Raw genomic sequence first — 22,206 nt, forward strand, 5'->3', positions numbered from 1 at the left:
TTTACAAATGAGTTAACATTATCACAACCTCACATCCATTACACAGGAGTATCTATACTTATGAAAGAAAATATTCCTAAATATTATTTTACAAATTTCATGATGCAGAATATAATGATTCATTTGCTACTTATTTTAACTTAAATTTAGTCTGTGATAACTAGAAAAGGAATGCCAGATATTTATGCCCCCCCCCCAAAAAAACCTCTCTTTACACATAAATTAACCAACCGCAATGCCTGTAGCACATTTTTTAGCCCCTAGCTAATGTACAGAGTCAATAAAAAATGTAAAGGAATGTGGAATTTACCTTGTAATAAAAATTCACAGTATTATGAAAAATGTCGATGGTAGAGTTGTGCCCCCAAGTGGCATACTGATAAATTGCAATACGCTGATGGAAAAGTTAGAAACACTATATATATTGCTGTTCCATTTTGCCAAGTTTTTTGATTAAATCAAAAAGTGCATATTGTATAAACCTAGATTTCATAGAGTCCAGTCATATGTATCCTACAGACAAACTTGGACTTGTGGTCTATCCGAGTCACTCCTTTAACAAGGGATAAAGTGTATAAAGATATGCTACACTTTTTTTGTTATCTCAAAAGGTTAGGGGTGTGTTTGCAAAATAATGAAGGAAGTATCAGGTCTACTTTGGTCTATTAGGAGAACAGCACACATAACATTACAGAAATCTTTTTATAAAGAATTAAGTCTCTACTCATCTCTAACATTAACAAATTCCCTACGTTTATGGCCTAGTATATAAAGCAGAATTTAAAACCTTACCTAACCAAATTGCTTGGAGAATGGGTGGTGCTAATTAATGTGCTTTGCTCACAAAGTTCAATTGTCAGCACTCTGGGGAAAGAGTCTAAAAAAAACATGAGTTTAGTTTCCTGCTCCCATACATGTATTAAACACAACAATTGCTGATGAGCTGCTGTCTCACACAGCTGAAAGGTTAACATTCTGGGGACCAATTTCTTTTAGACAGTTATAGAGATATAAAAGAATGCATGGCAACAGAACTGTTACAAGCTCAAGAAAATTCCTTGAAGAAGTTTTAAAAATCGCATGCTTGACATCAGATTGTTTTGATTTTTTTCTCTCTTAAAAGTGGAATGCAAAAGAAAAACTTAAGTTTAATAAAGAATTCCAATTACAGTTATTGGGTGGTGATTAGACAAAGTTTTATTAGGTTCATTATTCCTTTAACTTACATCGTTTATAAATAAGATGAATATTAATTATTACTGAATGATACTTATACATATGACAATGTGATACCTATTTATATTTTATACATACATTTAAAATAAATTTATATTTATTTATAAATAAATATGTCTCATATTTATTCAAATTATATTCTTTATTATATACTTATAATGATACTTTATACATATATACAAATACCTATTTAACCCTTGTTATAATCCTAAAAGGTATTATACCCCTTTTACAGGTAAGATAACTGAAGCTCAGATTAACCTTACAGTTAGCAAAAGGGCTAGCTTTGCTTCTTGCCCTGTTCACCTCTAAAGCCTGTAGTCTTAACCGTGACACCATACTGCCTTCCCTCTAGGATTTTGTGAGCTGCCATATCCATGATTCTTCATGATTTTAGCAGAGAGCTCTAAAAGTAAATGTCTACAAAGGGAGGGGCAGGTCATGGAAAGGTGTGACGCAGTTGGGTATGAGAGATGGTGAGGGACAGCAAGACTGTGGCTAATTGGAGAGCACAGGGTCTGTCTAAAGGGGGTAGCTGCAACCCAGGTCCAGCCTACATTGGCCACATAGGCAGCAATGTTAGCAAATGCTACCAAGTCTTGATTTTCTTCAAGTGAAGATGAAAAAAACCAATTTTTATGAGAGCTGCCCATTTTTAAATGCTGGCATCTAATTTAGATTTAAAAAGAAACACTATGCAGGCCAAACAAAACACATTTGAAGTCTGAATGTAGCTGGCATATAATATGTTGTAGAGATTCTGATGATTCTGAGAGACTCTAGACTAGAACTTCTGGTATTGAATAATTTGTCAATTACTGTCACTGCTGGATTCATTCCATATACCTAGGCTTCATCTGCCATCTTCAGTTCAAGTCAAGTTTAAAACTGGTGCAGGTACTGGAAAGGTCACTAACAAATCACTTCCCAACCAACCAGCCCTCTCTTCTCTCTCATTCTCTCTCTCTCTCATCTCCCTTCCTCCCTTCCTCCCTCCCTCCCTCTCTCCCTCCTTTCCTTCCTCCCTCCCTTCCTTCCTTCCTTCCTTCCTTCCTTCCTTCCTTCCTTCCTTCCTTCCTTCCTTCCGTCCTTCTTTCCTTCCTTCCTTCCTCTCTGTTCCTCTCTCTCTCCATTCACACACACTATATATTCACTCATCATCTCAAGTCTGAAGCTTTCAAGTTTGGTCTTCATACATCTTACTTTACATATCTTTAATCAACTTTTTGGCCCAACCTGTGAATTCTTTTAAAATTCTTCATATTCCTCATTAGTTGAAGAAACCCAAATTGTAAATCCAGTGTGGTTTTACAAATCCTGGGTCAGATTTAGGTCTTACTTTCAATGTTTCCATAAAGGTTCTCTAGTAATTTTCAGAAATTTATCACCCTGTTCTAAATGGCTGAAAGTAGTACCTCTAGGATTTAAAAGGGGAAAAATTCCTTTTGGTAGCAGTCATAAAGCATGTTTTAAGGATACCGGAAAAGTATCAGCATTATCACCATTCTTCATGTAGGAATTTATTGAAAATTATGAATTCTAGGAAATTTTTTATAATTCTGGATATAAAGACCACCTAAAAGGTTAACTTTTAAAATAGTAGCATTAGTAACATTTACCTTTATAATTCCTACAAAATATTAAGAAGCATAAAATTGTTTATCACACTGATTTTAAACCCACACTTAAATATCCAATGGGCAAAAAGCTGGAAGAATTTAGAATAGCCCCAAAACTCCTGAATTAAGGAATAGACTGTGGGATGGGAATGTGTTCTTCTCGAATTATGGGTTGACTTCTTGGACCATACTTCCTTCTTTCTCTTCCTCCTATGTTTCTGATGTACAAATTTCTTATCCTAACTTCAGTTTCTAACTAGCATTTCACTGCAGCAAATTCCAACAACTTTAATCCAAAAAAAATGAAGATTTATCCTTATCTGTAAGAAATATACTGTTCGACAGCATTAAGGATTTTTCTCCATGATGAAAATATACAGGGCCCAACCAAATCAAAGGAGAAGTAACAAGAGAGTCATCAACATAAGCTAATTTTAGAAGGGAGCCCCTGTTTTGTTTAAATACCCAATTTGAAGACTGTTATGACTACAGACTTCAAAAAACTCCTCCACAGGAAAAAGCCCCCTTGCCAAAATCTACTATCATCCTTTAGTACACCCTATTCACCTCGAATGTGAATTTCCATTTATTTGCATTTCATAATATTTCTCAAACTGCAGTCATTATCAACAATTCTTATTTTATCATTCAAGAAGTCCCAATCAAGTTAAGTGGAAGCAATATTGTAATTGAGATGCTGGTATGCATAAAAATCTTATTTCCACATAATCTACCCCATTTCCCTTCTCTAGGTCATTTGAGTACTTTAATCGCCTCCTGAAGTGCCTTTAAAAATCTGATCTGAAGACATCATTCAAAGAGCTTTTCTATATCTTACTAAATTCTTCCTTTAATGCAAAGAACATAGTGAAGGGTAGGTACTCCATGCTCTTAATCAGCGAAGAATTGCACATTAAGGGTCACCAAGTCAAGATTTGTAGGAAGTATTTTTACTTACAATTCCTCTCCTTGTTTGGCTTTCTTGTCTGAAACCAGATAGACAGTTCCAAAACTTCCACTACCAAGTTTCTGTTGAAGCACATATCTTCTTGCAATCAAGGTCTTTGGATAAGTGGAAACAGCTACCGATCCACTCACATACTTAGCAGCCTCTTGGAATTTCAGCATTGCTCCAAATAAGAGAGAACTGGTTTCTTTGTTTATAGAAACTTAACATTCAAGTCTCCTAGGAGATGGTCAAATTCATCCAAGTAGCATCAGTCAATGCCTTAAAGATGAAAAGTCCAGAGATCAGGTCTATAGAATGTTGAACTATTCCCAACAAAAAGGTGTTAAGTTTTTGACAGTGATACCTGCACCTTGGTTAGGAGATTGAGTGACATCATATTGGGTAACTTTAACAACTTGAAAGAAAAATTGTACAAGACTGAAGATTTCAATAGAAGGCAGTCTTTCAATAGAAGAGAGCTTTCCTCATACATCTACATTTGGCAAAAATAAGTTACAGTCAAATTTACCCAAAGCTCTGAGCTGTATATATAGCTTCCAATTAACAATCTGTTTAAGATAAATGCTCCCCACCTACTTTTTTAAAAACATCCAAATATAAGAACATTATCATTTAGTTAAATCTATACACTTGCATCAACCTTTTTTAAGTCTTTCTTCCTACTTTATGTCTATTTTGATTAACAAATAGTGAGTTAGGATTAAACTTAATTAGCATGATGCCGGTTTCTTTAGGCTTTTCTTCTGTTGACTTTAAACCATGGTATTTGCATTTATTAGAATAGATGTGAAGAGGGATAAGGATTCAGAATAAATTTTTCCCCATTGTAAGCAAGTTTTGATTCAGTTTCTAAAGTTTCAATTATACACACTATGTGTAGAATAATCTCCCTGGATTGGAAACAAGAAGTATCACAAAAGCAGTTCAAACCTAAAATTGCATTTTAATGGGGGCTGAATATAAACGTGTTATAGGTAAATCTGTAATTCCTCAAGGACCTATAAATGTACAGCAGAATTATGAAAGGCAGAACTATTTCTTATATATGCATGGTAAAATCACTTTTATTTCATCAAAATGTAAAATGTTTTGTTAGCAATCATGAAAAATGGATTATGCTTTAAATCTACATGAAAATGATTTTAAATGGAAGACTACGACTTGGAGTATTCAACAATTCCAAAGTTATAAGAAAAAATCTATTGCACATAATGAAAAACAAGATGTTATCTGGGTAGTTTGCAGTACACAGCCAGTGGGCTTCAGATTAGAATATAAATAAGTAAATGTCCATTTATAGTACATTCCTTCTTGAAATAATGTATTAATTAGGTTGGTTAAGTTTCACCTGATGCCAGTAAGGAGACTAGTAACCACCAAGGAAAGAAAGAGAAAGAGACAGACAGACAGACAGACGGACGGACAAGGAAGGAAGGGAAAGAAACCAAATATGTGCTCATGACAATAGTAAAACAATATAGCAGCATTGGGTTGGATCTTCAGCACTGAGGCCCATACCTTAACATCCCTGAACACAAAATAATGTGGGATTATTAATATCACAGAAAATATTAGTGAAATCTACTGCTGAAGAAACAATTGGAGAACAGGCCTCCAAATGTATCTTTTGTGTGCTTCCTCTGCTAGAAAAAAAAAAAAATGTGATGGTTTCTGGCCAAATTAGGCTAAGAAAAATGTATGGACTCACAGTCTTTTCAACTGAAAAAGATCCCTTCGATCACTGTAATTCTCCTTATTTCAGAGATGAGATAAAGGTCCTTGTTTAGCAAAGGAGAGAATAATTGGACTTCTGAGACTTCTAGCCCAACCTCACGAACTCAGCCCAGCGCCTCCTTCTCAGTCCACCTTTAGGCCATGGATTCCATTAGGCTCCTCTGTGCAACCACAGAGCTACCTGGTTGCTTGGGAACTACCACACTGTCTAGATTCTAGACCTACATGTGCACTTGTCAAGGTACCCTCCCCCACTTCAAAGGGTTGTGAATGAACTTGAGCGCCTGGAACACACCTTTATTTTTGTTTCCTCAGTCCCTGGCATACAGTAGGTGTTCAACAAACTTTGTTAAGGCAAATAAGCTTCTGGCAGACCAACTTCTGCCCAAGGGGGAAAAAGGTGTGTATGGTGGGGGAGGTGAGAGAAGATTTACAAAGTTGGTTGGAAACGGAGAGAAAGGTGAAAAACTACCGCCCTATGCAAACTGACCCTTGGAGGTAAAGATGATCTGGCTGCGGGCAAAAGGCAAAGCATAGGAGTGTTTTTCACAGGTTGAAGACAAGTAGTTCTCTTTCGTGGTAATGACAAATGAGAGGAAGTAGATTTGACAGCAGGTTCCGCTAAAGTAGGAATTTAACCTTAAAGGTAAACCTTAACCTTAAGGTAAAACGAATAATTCCTTGTCTCGAATTTTTTTTTTTTAATTTGCATTTTCGCAAAGCGGGTAAAAATATATCGAGGGGGCACCAACAACACTTATTCTCCGGAGACTGGAGCAGATCCGGAAAACAGGGAGTCTAGATAAGTGAGGAGGTCGTTGAAGTGCAGATACAGAAGTGCGGACCCCGACCGGGGCAGCCTGAAACCATCGCCTTCCCCGGTGCGGGGAAGCCCACGCGCCCGGAGAAGCGCCTTTCGCATACCTTTCCGGGTGGAGGGCGGGGGAGCGGCGGTGCCAGGGTATGCCCAGAGTCCGGCCCGTAAGCGGGACCTACGTTGGGCAGGCCTCCAGGACCCTCGGAGCTCCAGGACTACCCGGGCCCTGGCTGTTGGGCAATGTTGCCAGGGAGACAACGCGGGGCATGCTGGGAAGTCTGGCGAGGCGGCCTAGGGCCTGTCACTGGGGCGGAAGTGGGCTTGGACTCAAGTGGGCGGGGAAAAAGAGGGCAGGCCGAGCAGGTCTAGCATCCCTAAGCTGACAGCAGTCAGTTCGGAGCGAAGGTCCCCAGCCTTCGAGACCTCGCGCCGGACCGCCTGCGCCCCTGCGTTGTCTGCCGATACCGGCTTCACTGAACCGAGCTTCCCAGTGACGTCAAACCCGAAGACTTCCGGTTCCCACCCTTGGAGTTGGACTCGCAGGTGCCGGGGCTTCCGGCTTCCTGTACTCGCTTGGCTCCTGGGAGGACAGAGCAAGGTGGGCTCTGTTGTTCGTCCGGGTGGTGGGTTGTGAGGTCCCAAGGTGTCGCGGCGTACGACGGCCTGTGTTTGAGGACTTGCATCAAACCTTTTGTGCGCCTTCCAACTATCCGGCACGCTATCTGTTGAACAACTACTCTATGCAAGGTCCTGTAATTTAGGATAAGTTACCGCGGTTTCTGCTGGCATATCTTTACAAGACAGACGTCTAAAGAAATAAGTACTGTACAGGATAAGGTGCTGAGATACGGCCAAGACTAGGGTGAAGTGAGTCAGGCGAAAAATGCAAAAGGTTGCCCTAAATTCTGTAATCAAATTTTAATGCAGTATCCTTAAAAATCGAAATGAAAGCAAAAAAAACAAAACAAAACAAAAACCATGCTTGACATAATCTCATGATTTTATGACAGTACCATGCTGAGCCATATTGGGGTCTGAGACCAAAGGAAAAACTAGTAATACTGATCCTGTGACTTAAGGTAGCCAGATATTGACGGATATTGTCAGTAACTGGACACGATATGCAAAGACAAGATGAGAAGAGCCTCTGAGGTTAGAGAGTTAGGTCGTTGAGGCATGAAACCTTTTCTTACTCAAAATTATGCCAATTAAGATGGGCCCACAAGCTAAGGCCTGAAAGAAGTTCTCAGACTCTGATTGTCAAAAAAGAAAAACTAAACCCATATCATTTACCCTACACACTTTAGGAATGAACCCCAATACTTTCTGAGTCATTAATTACAAGATTGAGGATATTATTTTTATGGTTTAGGACTTCTTACTTTGACTCCACAAAATAAATATTCTGTGTTATGAGATGGTAAATACTAACTTTCAATTTCAAAGTCAGCGGAAGTTCTGTACTATTGTGTCAGTAATGGACTTTAATTGATTTTCCTTTAGAATCATCAGCATCCTCTGTTTGTATTTAAAGGTCCAACTCCATGAAACAATTGAACTTTGCCCTGTAACACACGGGGAAAGCAGGAGAGAATGAAAAAGCACTCAGCTAGTTGGCGTTGCCCGAGAATCTAGGTAAGAATTAAGACACTGACCCCTAATATGTTGTATTTAAAGAGCTCTTCTTAACATTTGCTGTTAATTTAATGGTGCCCAAAACAGTGACTTGTTCCCCTATATTCAAGTGTGTTCTATTTTAAACAGGCAGTTCTTCAGACAGTCGTCATGGGTATCCGAGGACTAATGAGTTTTGTGGAAGATCATAGTAATGAATTCTTCACTGATTTGAAGTTGCGGGACACAAGAATTATCATTGATGGCTATGCTCTTTTCCACCGGCTCTGCTTCAACTCAAACTTGGAGCTTCGGTATGGAGGGGACTACGATTCCTTTGCGGATGTTGTACAAAAATTCTTTGAATCACTGTTTTCTTGTAACATATGTCCATATGTTGTATTAGATGGAGGATGTGACATTTCAGATAAAAAGCTTACAACTTTGAAGGATCGAGCTAGGGAGAAGATCCAGATGGCGCATTCTCTTTCTATCGGTGGGGGTGGGTATGTGTGTCCCTTACTCATCCGGGAAGTGTTCATACAGGTTTTGATCAAGCTGCGAGTATGTTTTGTCCAGTGCTTTTCAGAAGCAGATCGGGACATTGTGACACTGGCTAATCATTGGAATTGTCCCGTGTTATCGTCGGATAGTGACTTTTGCATTTTTGACCTAAAAACTGGGTTTTGCCCATTGAATAGCTTTCAGTGGAGAAACATGAACACTATTAAGGGCACGAAAGACTACTATATCCCTGCCAAATGCTTTTCCCTTGATGCACTCTGCCGTTACTTCAGCAATATGAATAAAGCTCTACTACCTCTCTTTGCGGTACTATGCGGAAATGACCATATTAACCTGCCCATCATGGAGACATTCTTAAGTAAAGTACGTCTGCCTTTTGGAGCTGCCAATTCTAGGGGAAGGAGACACCACCGAATTCTGGGACTTCTGAATTGGTTGTCTCATTTTGCTGGCCCCACCGAAGCACTAAATAATGTTCTGAAATATCTTCCCCAGAAGGATCGAGAAAATATTAAGGAACTTCTCTGCTGTTCCATGGAAGAATACCAGCAGTCCCAGGTGAAGCTGCAGGATTTCTTCCAGTGTGGTACTTATATCTGTCTGGATGCCCTGCATCTGGGTTTACCGGAATGGGTCCTAGTGGCTTTGGCCAAAGGCCAGCTCTCTCCATTCATCAGTGATGCTTTGGTGCTTAGACGCACCTTTCTTCACACACAGGTGGAAAACATGCAGCAGCCAAATGCTCACAGAATAGCTCTGCCCATCCGGCAAATCATCTATGGGCTTCTTTTGAATGTTTCTTCACATCTGGAAAACATGTTCTGGAGTGCACTGTCTGCTCGGCCTCTAGCTTTCAGTGAAGTGGAAAGGATTAATAAAAATATCCAAACATCAATTGTCGAGGCAGTAAAACTGCCCAAGGATCCTTTCAACTTAAGCAAGTTGACTGAGGTAAGTTTGTAATACTAATGTAGTTTTTGTAAATCACTTTACAGGTTACAAAGTGTTTTCATGTATATTACCTCTCAATATAACAAACTGAGGTTGGCAGCCATATTGCCCCAGTTTCACAGCCGAGAAAACTAGGTAACTATGTGATTCCTCAGCCAGGGAGTATCAGTGCTAGGGTCTTCATCTAGATCTTTTAGCTCCGTATCTGCCATTTCCACTGTACTTCAGTAGTCTGTGTTACCTCTGTAGTTATTACTGCTTCTGTGTTGATAGTAGTTATCAACAGCATGGGGTTATGTGGCTGAAGATAAAAAAAGAAATTTGAGCTACCAAAAAAAAAGTGTGCCTTAAGGCATTGATCATAGGCATAACTAACCACTCAGACTGCATCAAATTTCAATTAACAAGATTAATACTGATGCTTGGGTCTAATTTTTTCCTTTTTATTAACTAGGACCTTTTTAAAAGGCTTTTAATTTATGGTGCCATGGTGATTTGCTTGGTTTGGTACTGAAAACATGATTCTTAGCCTAAGTCAGTGTTGTTTAAACCTGAGTAACACTCAAACCAATTCCCTTTTCAAGGTAAAAAAAAATATCATGGATCCCAGTGTTTACTGTTTTTTGTATTAAATAAATTGCAAATTGATAAGCAACTGCTTATGCTAATATAACTAAATTTACAAATTAAATGCAGATAAACTTACCAATCGAAATGCCCTTTGGGAGTTTTCTTAAATCCAACTCTTCAGACTCACGAGACTCTCATAGGCCACTCTTGGTGCCAGTCTACTCAAGGGAAGACAGCAGCCATGGCTTTCCAGCCAGTTAGAATCAGGCTTTCCTTTAATGTGGGAGGCGTTGCAGCAGTCTACACTATTGATTCTCCACTGATGGTGATTTCACACCTCCCGAGGGGGGAATTTGGCAATGTCTGGAGACACTTTTGACTGTCACTACCTAGGGATTGGGATGGTGTGGGGCAGGGGGAGGCTGGGAGTTGCTACTGTCATCTAGTGGGGAGAGGTCAAAGATACTGCTAAACATCTTACGATGCACAGGACAGTTCTCCACAACAAAGAATTATCCAGCCCAAAATGTCAGTAGTGCCAGCACCTGGCCTATACAGCTGACCTCAGGAACAAGCCTCTTTAGCCTTTCCATTAGTGACAGCTCAGGAAGGAGCAAACAGGATTCACATCAGGCAGGTACAAAAGTTTCCTTGGTAATGGGGAATGATTGCTAATGGGAGCAGGGTTCCTTTTGGGTGGTGAAAAATGTTCTGGAATTAGTGATGGTTGCACAGCTCATAAATATACTAAACTAAAACCACTTTAAAAGGATGAATCTTATGGCATGTGAATTATATCTCAAGAAAAGAAAAAGTCTCACTGGCCTCCTTCCCTATTGGATCCAGTCTCTCTTGTAACAGTTCTATAGACATAGCTTCCAAAGTTGCTGCAAGGAACATGCCTAATTATAAGTCTCTGCACTTAGGGAAGCCTCAGGATATGGTGTCTCCATCTGGTGGTTTTATAATTCAAGTTCATTTATAGTTCAAGTTTAGATGCAGTTTTAAAAGGGCCATTTTTATCATGCTAAGTATGATAAAAAAAAAAAAAAAACAGCTGACTAACTTTATCATGTTTCTAGGGTAACAGACCTAGAAAGTCGATCATAGGAACAATTCCAAACCGAAGGATTAAAACTTTACCCACGCTAATAAAAATTGAAATTAACAACATTCTAAAGGGTGATGTTTTTGCCTAAATTACATTTCTACTCACAACGAAATAGTGCTGTGTTGGAGGATTTTTTAGAACTTTTTTTATGGCTTGAGAAATAATTGATGTACAATGAAGTGGCCATATTTAAAGTGTGCACTTTTGAGTTTTGATCTATGTTTACATCCGTGAGTCCATCCTGCAATTAATGTTCCCATCACCCCTAAAAGTTTCTTCTTGCCTCTGCAGTTCATCCCTCCTTGCATATGTTTATATAGCAAAGATCACAGATAACTATACAACTTGATGAAGTTTCCACCAATTCGACACTCCATGTAAAGGGCACCCAGATGAAGAGTCATTATCAGTACCCCAGAAGCTTTCCCTAGTGTCTGGTTCCAGTAACACCCACCCCCTCACCCAGACCCTGTAATCACTATTCTGACCTCTAACAACATTGAATAGTTTTGTTTTTATACTTCATAAAAATGGGATCATACAATATGAATTCTTTTCATCTGTTTTATTTTATTCAACATGATGTTTGTGAGATTCATTCATATCATTGTGAGTAGTTGTAGATCATTCTGTGTTGCTGTATATTATTACACTGTAAGACAAGCATATTGGTTTTTCCATTTTATAGTCGATGGTAATAGGAGTAGTTTACAGTTCGGACTTTTACGAACAATGTTATGAACATTCTAGTGCACCTCATTTAGTGAAAATATGAACTTGCTATATAACTTGGAGTAGAATTGCTGGGTCATAGGATACACATATGTTCAGCTTAGACAATATATGTCAAATGGTCTTGTAAAGTGGTTTTACCGATTAATATTCCTACCAGCGGCATATGAGGGTTCCTTTTGCTTTACGCCCTTGCTGATACTTGGTATTTTCTATGCTTTTAAAAAACTAGCTATTCTGATGGTTGTGTGGTGGCATCATTTTAGCCTATTTAGCGGGTATTAATTTGCATTTCTTTAATGACTTACTTGAGCACCTTTTCAAGTGTTCATTGGCCATTTGGATTTTCTGTTATGTAAGTTTCTGTTCAAAGTGTTTTGCTCATTTTCCTGTTGGTCTTTAGTCAAATAACCTGTATTGTGAATTGCCTCTCTCAATCTCTAGATTGTCTTTTCACTCTAGTATATTTTGATAAACAAGTTTTTGTTTTGTTTGTTTTTGCTTTTCACATTTAGATCAATAGTCTATCTGGAATTTGTTTCTAAATAGCATGACATAGGGATCAGGGCATTTTAACCCCCATATGAAAATCCAGTTGAGTCAATGAGTGTAGCATGCTGATTATACTCCTTGCTAAGTGGAAATGACAAGCGATCTCATCACTTACTTGTATTCAGAGTAGGGTGAAATTTTAGTTCATCTTCTGCACAGTGATCATCATTTGGTTTTCCCTTGGCATAAGCTAATCAATTCTGTATTTAGCTCAATGTTGTTAGCTCTAATTAGCCCATGAAAATTCTAAAACAGTATCAGGTACAAATGTGATTCCAGAGACAGATGCAGGTGCAAGTATAGAAACTTTGTGATAGCATCTATTCATTTTGTTTAACAGATGTGAATAATACTTTGTCTGCTCTGTGCCAGCTGTTGTAATAGAAAAGTTATATAATCTCTCATTTCATTCCTACAGTGACCTCATAAGATAGGCTTTCCATTTTGGTTTTTAATGACTGTGGACAGAACAGCACTCAAGTTAACCAGAAGAGGTTAATCCTAATGAGATGGAAGTAGATCATTCTTGGGGAGGCAGCACCAAGACCATCCTCTCTTTGGGCACCTCTCCCTCTGTGTGGCAGCTTCTTTTGAAGGCTTATGCTTTCCCTCTCCCTGAGGGGAAGGGAAAGGAGTTGTCACATGGGATAAAACCTAACCAGATTTAAGGGCTGTGAGTACTTTGTTTCCCTTTTGGAAGAAGCTAAGGACTAGTGGGTTCCATGAAACATTTTGTATAACACCTTATAATGCCAGTTTCACAGATGATTAGACTAGAAAGGCTCAGAAACTTGACCAAGGCTGTAGTTAACGAGGGACAGAATGTCTCTGAAGTCAAACTCAGACTCTGCTTTGTTCATAAGTTGTAGCTTGCCTAAAGAATTCAATAATTTAAGAATTATATGTAGTAAAGAATTCATGTATTTTCTAAGCCTTTACTTGGTGCAATTTTCAACCAGTTTAGATTATAAAAAATAGTTTTTGTTTTAAGTAGGTAATGCTTCTTCCTGTAGGGGTAATTGATTATACTGTAAAGCACTTTTAAGTGCTAATTTTAAAATTTTTCCTGCAGTATTATTAAAACCAGCACTTATAAATCATTGTATTTAATGTTCTTATGCACTGATGATGAAACTGTTCTGTCAGTTATGAAGTGTTTTATCTCAGGTTAACATCTTATTCTCAGCTGTCAACACACTTACTACTAACCAGGTGTTTGGTGCTCAGAAATGTGTCAGACTGTCTCATCCTTTCAATTAGTTAAGAAAGAAATCCTTTTCTGGCTGTGTGCATAAACCAGGAATATAACTATTGTTTTAAAGTTTGATTGTAAAGTCCCTCTGAAGGTGCCCTTTTAATAGTCCTAATTTCCCTATTTGTAAAAGTATATAACCTGTAAGATCCATTATGGTTCTTAAAATTCGTTAATGTAAAATTAGTTCAACAAGGAGCCCAAAGCCCTCATAGCTGTTTACTTCCTTTTATTTGAAGTGCACTCTCTAAAAATAAATGAATGTGTTGTGTTATTGCAAGTACAATGTAGGTAGTCCTTAAATATGCCTATCTGCTTTAAATATATCTCATCTACAAGTAGCCATGCTGAGACAATCTCCCTGGGTAGGAGAACATAAAGACAAGAAAACATTCAACTGGGTAGGGACATGAGATAGGACCCAAACAAATAGAAGGCTGTATGATAACACCTCCAGGGTACATGTAATCTAAGTTTCTCCTGGAGGTGATCATAATAGCATCATGGAGAAGGTAGGGCCTAAATATTTACTAGCAAGTAAGGGTACGGTTAAGTATAGATTTTTCTCAAAGCAAAAGTTAAAATGCAGATTCCTGGGCACCCCTAGAATTTACTGAATCCAAATTTTTTGTTTTTGGGGGGAAGGGGTAGGAGGATTCTGAGAATTGGATTTTTAACTATCTCCGTGACATGGGCACTGAAGATGCTCATCAACCTACATGGAAGATGGAATGAAAGAGCAAGGGCTGTGTAGCAGGAGTAGACAATACATTTATTTAGTCAATCTTATTTACTAATAAGCACCTCATTAATGTTCTAAGTGCTTTGAATGTGGCTCATTTCTCCCCCCACCCCTCACAAGAAGATAAAACTGACACAGCAGTTTCATTTTCATTAAAGTTTCTTCATACTAGGGAAAAAAGTCATTGCTCAAAGTACTTTGAACGATGTCTGGTATGTTTTCTCAGCTCTCCTTGGCTAGTCGGCAATTACTTCTGCTAGAAACGCTGAAGGTGAAACAGACCATCCTGGACCCAGTCCCTGCTCTGTTGAAATTGCCCATTGCTGTCAGTTGCTACTGGTTGCAGCACAGAGAGGCCAAGGCAAAGCTACATCATCTACAAGCCTTACTTCTGGGGATGCTGATGGGGCCCTTGCATGCCATAATCAACAGCCCTGGTAGGTATATGGAAATTCCAGTATATATTTGCATGTTACTTGCATATAATCAAAAGTTTAAAGAAAAAGCATTCTTGGATTATCTACTCCTGTCAGTTATATCAGAACTTAGAAACAGAGGCACCAATATCTCATTCATTGGTAAATACTTTTGAGCACTTCCATGCGCCAAGCTCAGTGCTGGAGGATTTGACTTCAAGGGCACAACAGTGAAAATGTACTAATAAAGCCTAATTACACCTGCTCTATGGCACCTAATGCTTTAGCCTATGAAGTGTGACTGTGTGATATCCCAGTTGCATTTTGTATTCCACATGTTTTATCCCTGTCAATACAGCAGCAGCAGCACTAGAAACATTTAAAATTTCCCACTGGTGAAATTTCTAATACCTACAACCACAATTAAACATGCATACTTGTGCTGTTTTTTTACTTTCCTTTTTCTTTACTGTAAGTTTCAATTAGTACATAAGTAGTGATGGTAGAAATAGTAACTTCTCTATTGGAGAAATACACTGAGGCAATTTCATCTGCATTTAAATATCAGGTGAAATAAATATTGATGCATTAGAGCACTTCAATTCTCTAGTGGAATTACTCTCTATGAAAGATTATCAATGCTATAACACTTTATGTACATGTCTAATAGTTAACACACTCAAGAAAAGTACTAACATGATAGCTACTGGCCACATTTCAAGTTGCCACCTATGGCTAGAAAACAGTGCAGATACAAAACATTTCCATCACTGAAGAAAGTTCTACTGGCTAGCGCTATTCTGGAGTTTACTTTTTAAATAAGTTAAATGAAAGAATGAACCAGTATGACTCCGAGACACCCCAGGTGTGAGAGGAGCTGTCAGAAGGGGCTGATGTTATATGGCAGCCAACTTAATACAAAATAAGTTAAAGCTCATTATTGCTTAAGATACAAGTTTAGGATATTTCCTCCTACTGAAAAATAAATATAGCTTAAGAAAATTCTCAGAGCACAAGCCTATGAAGTTTTTACCTGAGTCCAACAGAAAGGGCATGTCAAGGGTCTGTTTCTTTTCTTTTAGGAATTGTGGACCCAGCACCCAGGCAGGCTCAGTGCCTTGCTACTCGCTAATTGGTAAAAGGTGGGCCTCCTTTTTTTTCACTTTCAAGTTGGTCTGGATGTCATTTTATCTGCCCTTGCGCAAACAAACCTGCAGAAGCTTACAGCAGAACACACGCAGCATTCACTTCCCAGGGTTGTTGCTTCTTTCCCCTTATCCTCTATGTGAAGAAGTGGATGATTTGCCACATTCTCTAGGAGTCATACTTTAGTTTTCCTTCCATAAAACAATAGTTAAAATGTACTTCGAACACACAGGCTGTTTCTTTAAGTGCACTGTAGCATGGGGGTCTCCATGAAAGGAAATTTCACGGAAGAGAAAAAAAGAATGATATTTATAGTAATTTGTATTTTTCAGACAGATTTAGGGTTTGAGCAGTTTGATGCAGATGTGTTTACACCAGTGGAAGAGATACCATTTTATAGGTAAAAATTAACTTGGGATTGAATAGTTAGGTTGTCATTAAAAAGGCATTTCAGTATAATATTTCAGTTTATACAGCAAGGCTTTACGACATTAAAATAGTAAGGAGCCAGAAAAGAAAAACATTTTGGTTATTTAAACTAATTATTTTCTTTATAGAATTTGAAGTTTTAGATATAAAGAAAATTAAAAGCTGAGACAGTATATTTGGAAATACTGCCCTTGGGTTGTTTCTTTATCTAGATACGGAAGGTCTGCAGAAGGATGGTGCTAAGATGTTGTATGAAGAGTTCCAAAGAATGAAGGAGCAGACGCGGCCGGGCACAAGACTGGATTTAGACACGGCTCACATCTTCTGTCAGTGGCAGTGCTGTCTGCAGATGGGGATGTATCTCAATCAGCTGCTGTCCTCTCCTCTCCCAGAGCCAGACCTAACTCGGTAAGCACCACGGAAAACTAGTTCAGATGGCTGCATACAGAAGTAAATACTTTTATTTACATTTAAAGCAAGTTATTTTTAAAAGTTAATCTTAAAATAATTGGTCTTGGAGCTAAAGAACTGAAACAGGAAGAATGTTAAGTTATTGCCATACTCCCAAAGAAACTTTCTATGATTAGATAAAATTACCCTCCACTTCCAGGCACTCTAGTCCTCTTACCCTTTTGTATTTCTGTAATTGCATTTCTTACCACTTGGCATACTGTTCACTCATTCATTCAACTATTTATTAAATGCCTATTCTGTGCAACAGTGAAGTGAAAAAAAAAACATTTAAAAAAGATCTCTGCTGTCATGGAGCTTTTATTCTAGTGAGATGACTATTAGATGCTTAAGTGGACTTTATGTAGGATTTTTGTTTTGTCAGGCAAGTATGAAGAAGGGAGAAGCAGGCAGTATGCCAGTTAGTGATTATAATGTTTGATTATGGAGTTTAAGCTGGGTAAGAAAGAAATGAAAGCACCTGGGTGTGGGCCAATGAGAAAGTGGTAGGAATAAAGCATTGGACATCCTGGCGATTGTCCATCCAGGAGGTATTAGAGGGTGGAAGATAAAAGGAAACTAGTTAAGAAGTAAAATTGAAATTGTATATATGCTTTGTCTCTTCCCACTTGAATGTAAACTCTGTAAGGGCAGGGACCTATTTTATGTACTGTTGTAGACCCAGTGCTCAAATACTTGTTGACTAAATGAGTGACGTATGGAGGCATACAAAATATCCTGGTGTGGCTTTAAATGTTTCAAGGTGAAAAACTTCCTAGGATAATAGTATTAATACATCTCTAGGTCTTAAATGTGAGCTAACCCTAGAACCTTCTACCAAATAAGATTAATTGGCCTTTGGCCTATGGATTATTTCTTGCTTTTAATAATTTAGGCCATTCCTGACTGGATTCTCTCTAGTTACCAGAAATCCCTTTAAACAAACAAACAAACAAAAACAGGAAAAACAAATCCAAATAGCTTTCTTAATGGTATTTCATTAGGATTGTTCTTGCATTTAGCATTACCAAGGTTTTTTAAGTGATGATTTTACACTGATTAAATGATGGTTCTACATCAGTTGCTAAGTCACCAGTTAATCAACTCTGGCAGTTAATTATATATTAAATTCATGGCTTCCCATTACACATATCTTTTATTTTTGAAGTAGGTTTTTAGTTCAAGTGAATGAATGACCTTGCAAATGATGCCATTAAATACTCTCATATTTCAACAGCCTGCCTGTTTGGTTTATCAAAGGCTTTTTTTAATTCCTTTTCTTTTGAAGTGTTAAGAGGCTTGCTCAACTTTGGGCTAGTTACAGAACCAGCGGTCATCCATCATTTAATTTGCTGATAAAAATATCACCAGCCAAGAAGTAATCTTTGTAATAACAGCTCAGTTCCTTCCTTCAAGGAACAGATTATTCTTTAGTAATTTTAATAATATAGAACTCTCAATGTTTAGATAACATTTGTTGAAGCCATGTTAATGATGTTTGTTCCAGTTCACTGAACCTATGCTTTAACAGCACCCTTCTCTCTCCCACTGAACAGTCTGTATAGTGGAAGCCTGATGCATGGACTATGCCAACGACTTCTAACATCAACCTCTGTAGAAAGTCTCCTAAGCATGTGTCCTGAGGCAAAACAACTTTATGAGCATCTGTTCAGTGCCACGAAGTCCTATGCCCCTGCTGAATTATTCCTACCAAAGAGTAAATCAAATTCCAAAAAAAGAAGGCAAAAGAAACAAGGTTCTAGCCGGTCAAAGAACAGAGTGGGAACCGTCTCAGACACAAGATGTTGGTATGAGTTAAACAATCGGTTTGGGCTATTAATGGTTGAAAACATGGAGGAACATACTGAGGCCTCAGAGCTTGAATAAACTCAGTCTAAAACCAGATGTATAATAATTCTTCCTTAAAATTTTTGTTACCTCCCTTAAAATGATTAACTTTTTTCTTTGGAACTAACCTGTTAGGGGTTAAACACTGCAATAGGTAATCTTTGAATTTAAAGATATTTTGTATTCTGCTTTTAATAAAGACAACCTGATTTAAGAAACTTCAGTATTCCTTACACACACTTGAAAGCATACTTGTACTTCTCATGGTCCATTGCAGTAAGTTACTAATAATAGTCTATAACCTTTAAATTGTAGCAATTTAGCCAGCCATGTTTTCATACCTCAATTATTTCCTATAAGCAAAAGCTGGGGTATTATTTCCAAAAAACTTTTTTTACAATTCTTTCCTCTTCATTCTCTATTATGAAAGGTCTGGGCCTTGAAAGATGGCAGTTAGGATGCCAGACAGAAAACTACCTTTAGGTACTTAGTAAATGAGACCATGGCAGGGTCGATGAGCGTTTTAGTTATATTCCAAGTTTTAAAGCAGGAATTAAAACTCTAATGGCCCCAACAAAATGAGAAATAGCATCCTGAGCTGCTAGATCAGAGAAGGAAACAAGAAATTAAAATATTACAGATATATGTAGTAATACCAGAATCTAGGCCACTTCTTATACTGCAGGTTTTGACCTATTAATGGGATATGAAATTAATGAGTCTTAACCAGCATTTTCAATGTAAAATATCAGATACGCATATCACATATTAGATGGTTGTGCAAAATGGATTTCTTATTATGGATTGCAGTCAAAAGACTTTGAAAGAAACTGCTCTGGAACACACTAGAGGCAGCTAAAATTACAAGTACCAACAGAATTGTGAAAAGTGCTGGCCAGTTCCAAATAAAGAACTTGAAAATAAAAGAACAAGTGGAATGAATACATTTGGGCAAGATCTGAAAGTATATTTCTGAACTTCATTTGTATTCTACAACTTTTTAAAATTAAATTTATTAGGGTGACATTGGTTAAGAAATATGTTTCAAATGTTAATTCAGTTAATACATCATCTGTATATTGCACTGTGTGTTCTTCCTTTCTTCTGTACTCACTGGTAGTAATGACCGTAAGTATGGTTTTAAGCTGCTATTTCAAACAGGCCTATGTTCAGTTCCTAAAACCTGGTAAATAAATTTCTCCATTTTCCTCGTAGTACCACACTCTTAGAGGAGGAGTAAGCCCAGTATCAGCCAGTTACACACACAGCTCCCAAGTGTTGACTGGCTCTGGCCACTTATAAAAAGCAAAAATACAATCTCGTTTGCTCCTAAAGTTTTCAACCCTAAAGACTGACTTGTTTCAAATAGAAGTTCTTAAAATAAGGAATAGTTTGTTTAAGAGTACATGGAGCGCCTTAGTAAGAATGTTTTCATTATCTCTAAAGAAATGGTTATTCTCAGAAAAATCAAGAACAGAGCAGTCACATGCATCTATTTTTGAGAAGCTATGTATTTTTCCAGCAAATAGCGGATCTAATGTGGACTATAAGCACATTAAGACCTTGTTATATCAAAAATCTCTTTTCCTTGATTCCTGGAGCTGGAGGCCAATATGGAAATTATACCAAAATAAGTGTCCTATTTCCTGGCTCATCAACACTGCTTTTTTAAAACATTAACCTTGCATGGAAAGCCATTCATTCTCACTTCTACTTTGACAAATAACTGGCTTGACAGGCACTGAACTGAAGAGTTAATGGGCTACAGAGTTTAAAGTCAGTTGACATATATCAATCATCTTCCTTTTTCATTAAGTTTTTTAAGCACAGGGGCCCACTGAATAGACTACAAAGTCAGGTTCCCTTCTCTAGCCATCGCAATAAGGGCCATTCACTTGAAATTACCCAGGCTTGCAGTAAAGAAGTTAAAAACATTTACTCTCTGTGAAAAGTACAGGAGGCAAAGGTAGCACCTGTGTTGAAGCAGAATCTTATAATGTCCCATATTCCATTTATAAAATGTTTCCTATGTTTTCCATGAAGTCTTTAGGTCTTGCTCTGAGTTCTAGCTAATGAAATCTCACCTGAAGCTTTGGAAATGTGTGTCCCCCATAAGTAGTTTTTAAGTAATAAAAGTAACTCTGGACTGCTAAAATGAATTTTAAAAATAAAGTTGGAGAAAAACACTAATATAACCGTGTTCTGTGTTTAGCTGTGATTAAATTATATTTAAACTTTATTTTTACAAGCCCTTTTTGAAATACCTGGACCCAGGAAGTTTATATATATATAGTCTATAAATACAAACTCTAAAGGCCTTTCATGAAAATTGACTATGAGAAAAAAATCAAATTATTTTAGAAGAGAAAGATCTCTATAAACTACAAAGTTCTTAGAATTCTTTTTCTCCTTTGTGAATAAATGAATCAAAGATTATGCCTCAGTTACCCTATCTGTATAATGGAGATCAGGACAGTTCAAATTGTCTAAGGATAACATGACATGTACTTTTAAGTTATATAGCATAGTGGCTGGCAGTAAAAACATACAATAAATGATAGCCATTATTATTACATCCACAGATGAAAACCAAAACCAAAGCCAGGGATCTGGGAAGAAGTAAGAGAGTGCTAAGCAGAAAAGTCAAGGCACCATGAGACCAATAATTACCAGAGCTAATGTCAGAAATTTAGCAGAGGCAAAGGAGGTCAGCACTATCAAATATATGGCTAAGATGAGAAGAACAAGAACGTGAGACTACTTAAAGCAACTTCGGCCACACTATTAGGCTATAGCTACACCGGAAAGAGTGGTGAAGTGCCTAGAAATTATAAGTAGGCAGCCAAGTTCAACCTCATAAAATGAAAAAAGAGCAGAAAGAATTATCTATGTATTTGTTGTGCCTTTCCTGCCCTTTTTTTTCACATCGAGAAATTTTCTGTAATGTTTTTAAAGCCAATTTGAAATAGCCCTTGACATGTTTCAAGATAGGAAAAAATTAAGAGCAGATTTTAACCAATTCCTAGAAATCTCCTGCAACTGCTAGAGTTATATCCTGGCCCTACCTAATAAGCCTAAAGAGGCCAAATCCACTTTTTTCCCCTTTGTGAAGTTTCCAGAGTCCACTGGCACATATCTGGCTGTCTGGCACAGCAAAAACCCAGAACAGCACCTAGAAAGCAGTCACCTCCAAGACCAGGAGAAATCACTTCCATAAAAGAACAAACTCTCACTAGTACCTGACTCCAAACATAGTAGCCTTAGTACCTTTAGTGAGATGAATATAGGGTACTTGGTATTTATCTCATGTCTTACATTGATGCATTTCAATCAAGACAACTAAAAATGATTTTGCACCTAGTACCAATTTCGAATTAAATACTATTTATTTGGGACACATGTATTAAAAAGATGCCTCCCTACTTTCAGCAACAACGGCCTGAGCCATACAGGATAAGTAGCTTTGGCATTTCTTTCCAAGTATGAATAATG

At 37.8% G+C, this 22,206-nt stretch overlaps 3 protein-coding genes across 16 annotated transcripts in view; 1 reads left to right on the forward strand and 2 right to left on the reverse strand.

The window, feature by feature from the left end:
* The window catches only part of NEK11 (NIMA related kinase 11), a 198,672-nt gene extending 191,976 nt beyond the window's left edge, over positions 1–6,696 (reverse strand). For all 5 annotated transcript variants that reach the window (XM_016140280.2, XM_016140278.2, XM_016140279.2 and 2 more), the window contains exons 1-2: positions 6,484–6,696; positions 3,814–4,083 (exon numbers count right to left, since the gene is read on the reverse strand). In XM_016140280.2, the coding sequence (XP_015995766.2) occupies positions 3,814–3,983 (170 nt within the window). In that variant the 5' untranslated portion in view covers positions 3,984–4,083; positions 6,484–6,696. The remainder of the gene's footprint in view (positions 1–3,813; positions 4,084–6,483) is intronic.
* A 50-nt stretch (positions 6,697–6,746) lies between these two features.
* ASTE1 (asteroid homolog 1) lies at positions 6,747–20,900 on the forward strand. 2 transcript variants are annotated; one of them, XM_016140282.2, is made up of 7 exons: positions 6,748–6,974; positions 7,911–8,011; positions 8,141–9,466; positions 14,652–14,862; positions 15,924–15,983; positions 16,629–16,824; positions 18,423–20,900. In XM_016140282.2, the coding sequence occupies exons 3-5, from the start codon at positions 8,162–8,164 to the stop codon at positions 15,971–15,973; spliced, it is 1,566 nt and encodes a 521-aa protein (XP_015995768.1). In that variant the 5' UTR covers positions 6,748–6,974; positions 7,911–8,011; positions 8,141–8,161; the 3' UTR covers positions 15,974–15,983; positions 16,629–16,824; positions 18,423–20,900. The 2 variants fall into 2 exon arrangements, with proteins under 2 accessions (XP_036075599.1, XP_015995768.1); XM_036219706.1 differs by lacking the exons at positions 15,924–15,983; positions 16,629–16,824; positions 18,423–20,900 and having other exon boundaries at positions 6,747–6,974; positions 14,652–15,046.
* The window catches only part of ATP2C1 (ATPase secretory pathway Ca2+ transporting 1), a 115,472-nt gene continuing 103,481 nt past the window's right edge, over positions 10,216–22,206 (reverse strand). For 7 of the 9 annotated variants that reach the window (XM_016140269.2, XM_016140276.2, XM_016140271.2 and 4 more), the window contains one exon: positions 12,361–16,816. In XM_016140269.2, the coding sequence (XP_015995755.2) occupies positions 16,721–16,816 (96 nt within the window). In that variant the 3' untranslated portion in view covers positions 12,361–16,720. Of the gene's footprint in view, positions 10,255–12,360; positions 16,855–22,206 lie in introns of those variants that run through there. The other 2 variants (XM_036219702.1, XM_016140268.2) reach the window with 2 other exon arrangements.

This window comes from Rousettus aegyptiacus, unplaced genomic scaffold (genome assembly GCF_014176215.1).
Source record: "Rousettus aegyptiacus isolate mRouAeg1 unplaced genomic scaffold, mRouAeg1.p scaffold_m13_p_4, whole genome shotgun sequence".
Classification (NCBI taxonomy): Eukaryota; Metazoa; Chordata; class Mammalia; order Chiroptera; family Pteropodidae; genus Rousettus; species Rousettus aegyptiacus.

Bases quoted from the DNA above. Each gene is read 5' to 3' on its own strand.
- ASTE1 (XM_036219706.1), top strand. From the start codon at position 8,162: ATGGGTATCCGAGGACTAATGAGTTTTGTGGAAGATCATAGTAATGAA. The intron at 9,467-14,651 runs GTAAGTTTGTAA...ATGTTTTCTCAG, and splicing joins ACTTAAGCAAGTTGACTGAG to CTCTCCTTGGCTAGTCGGCA.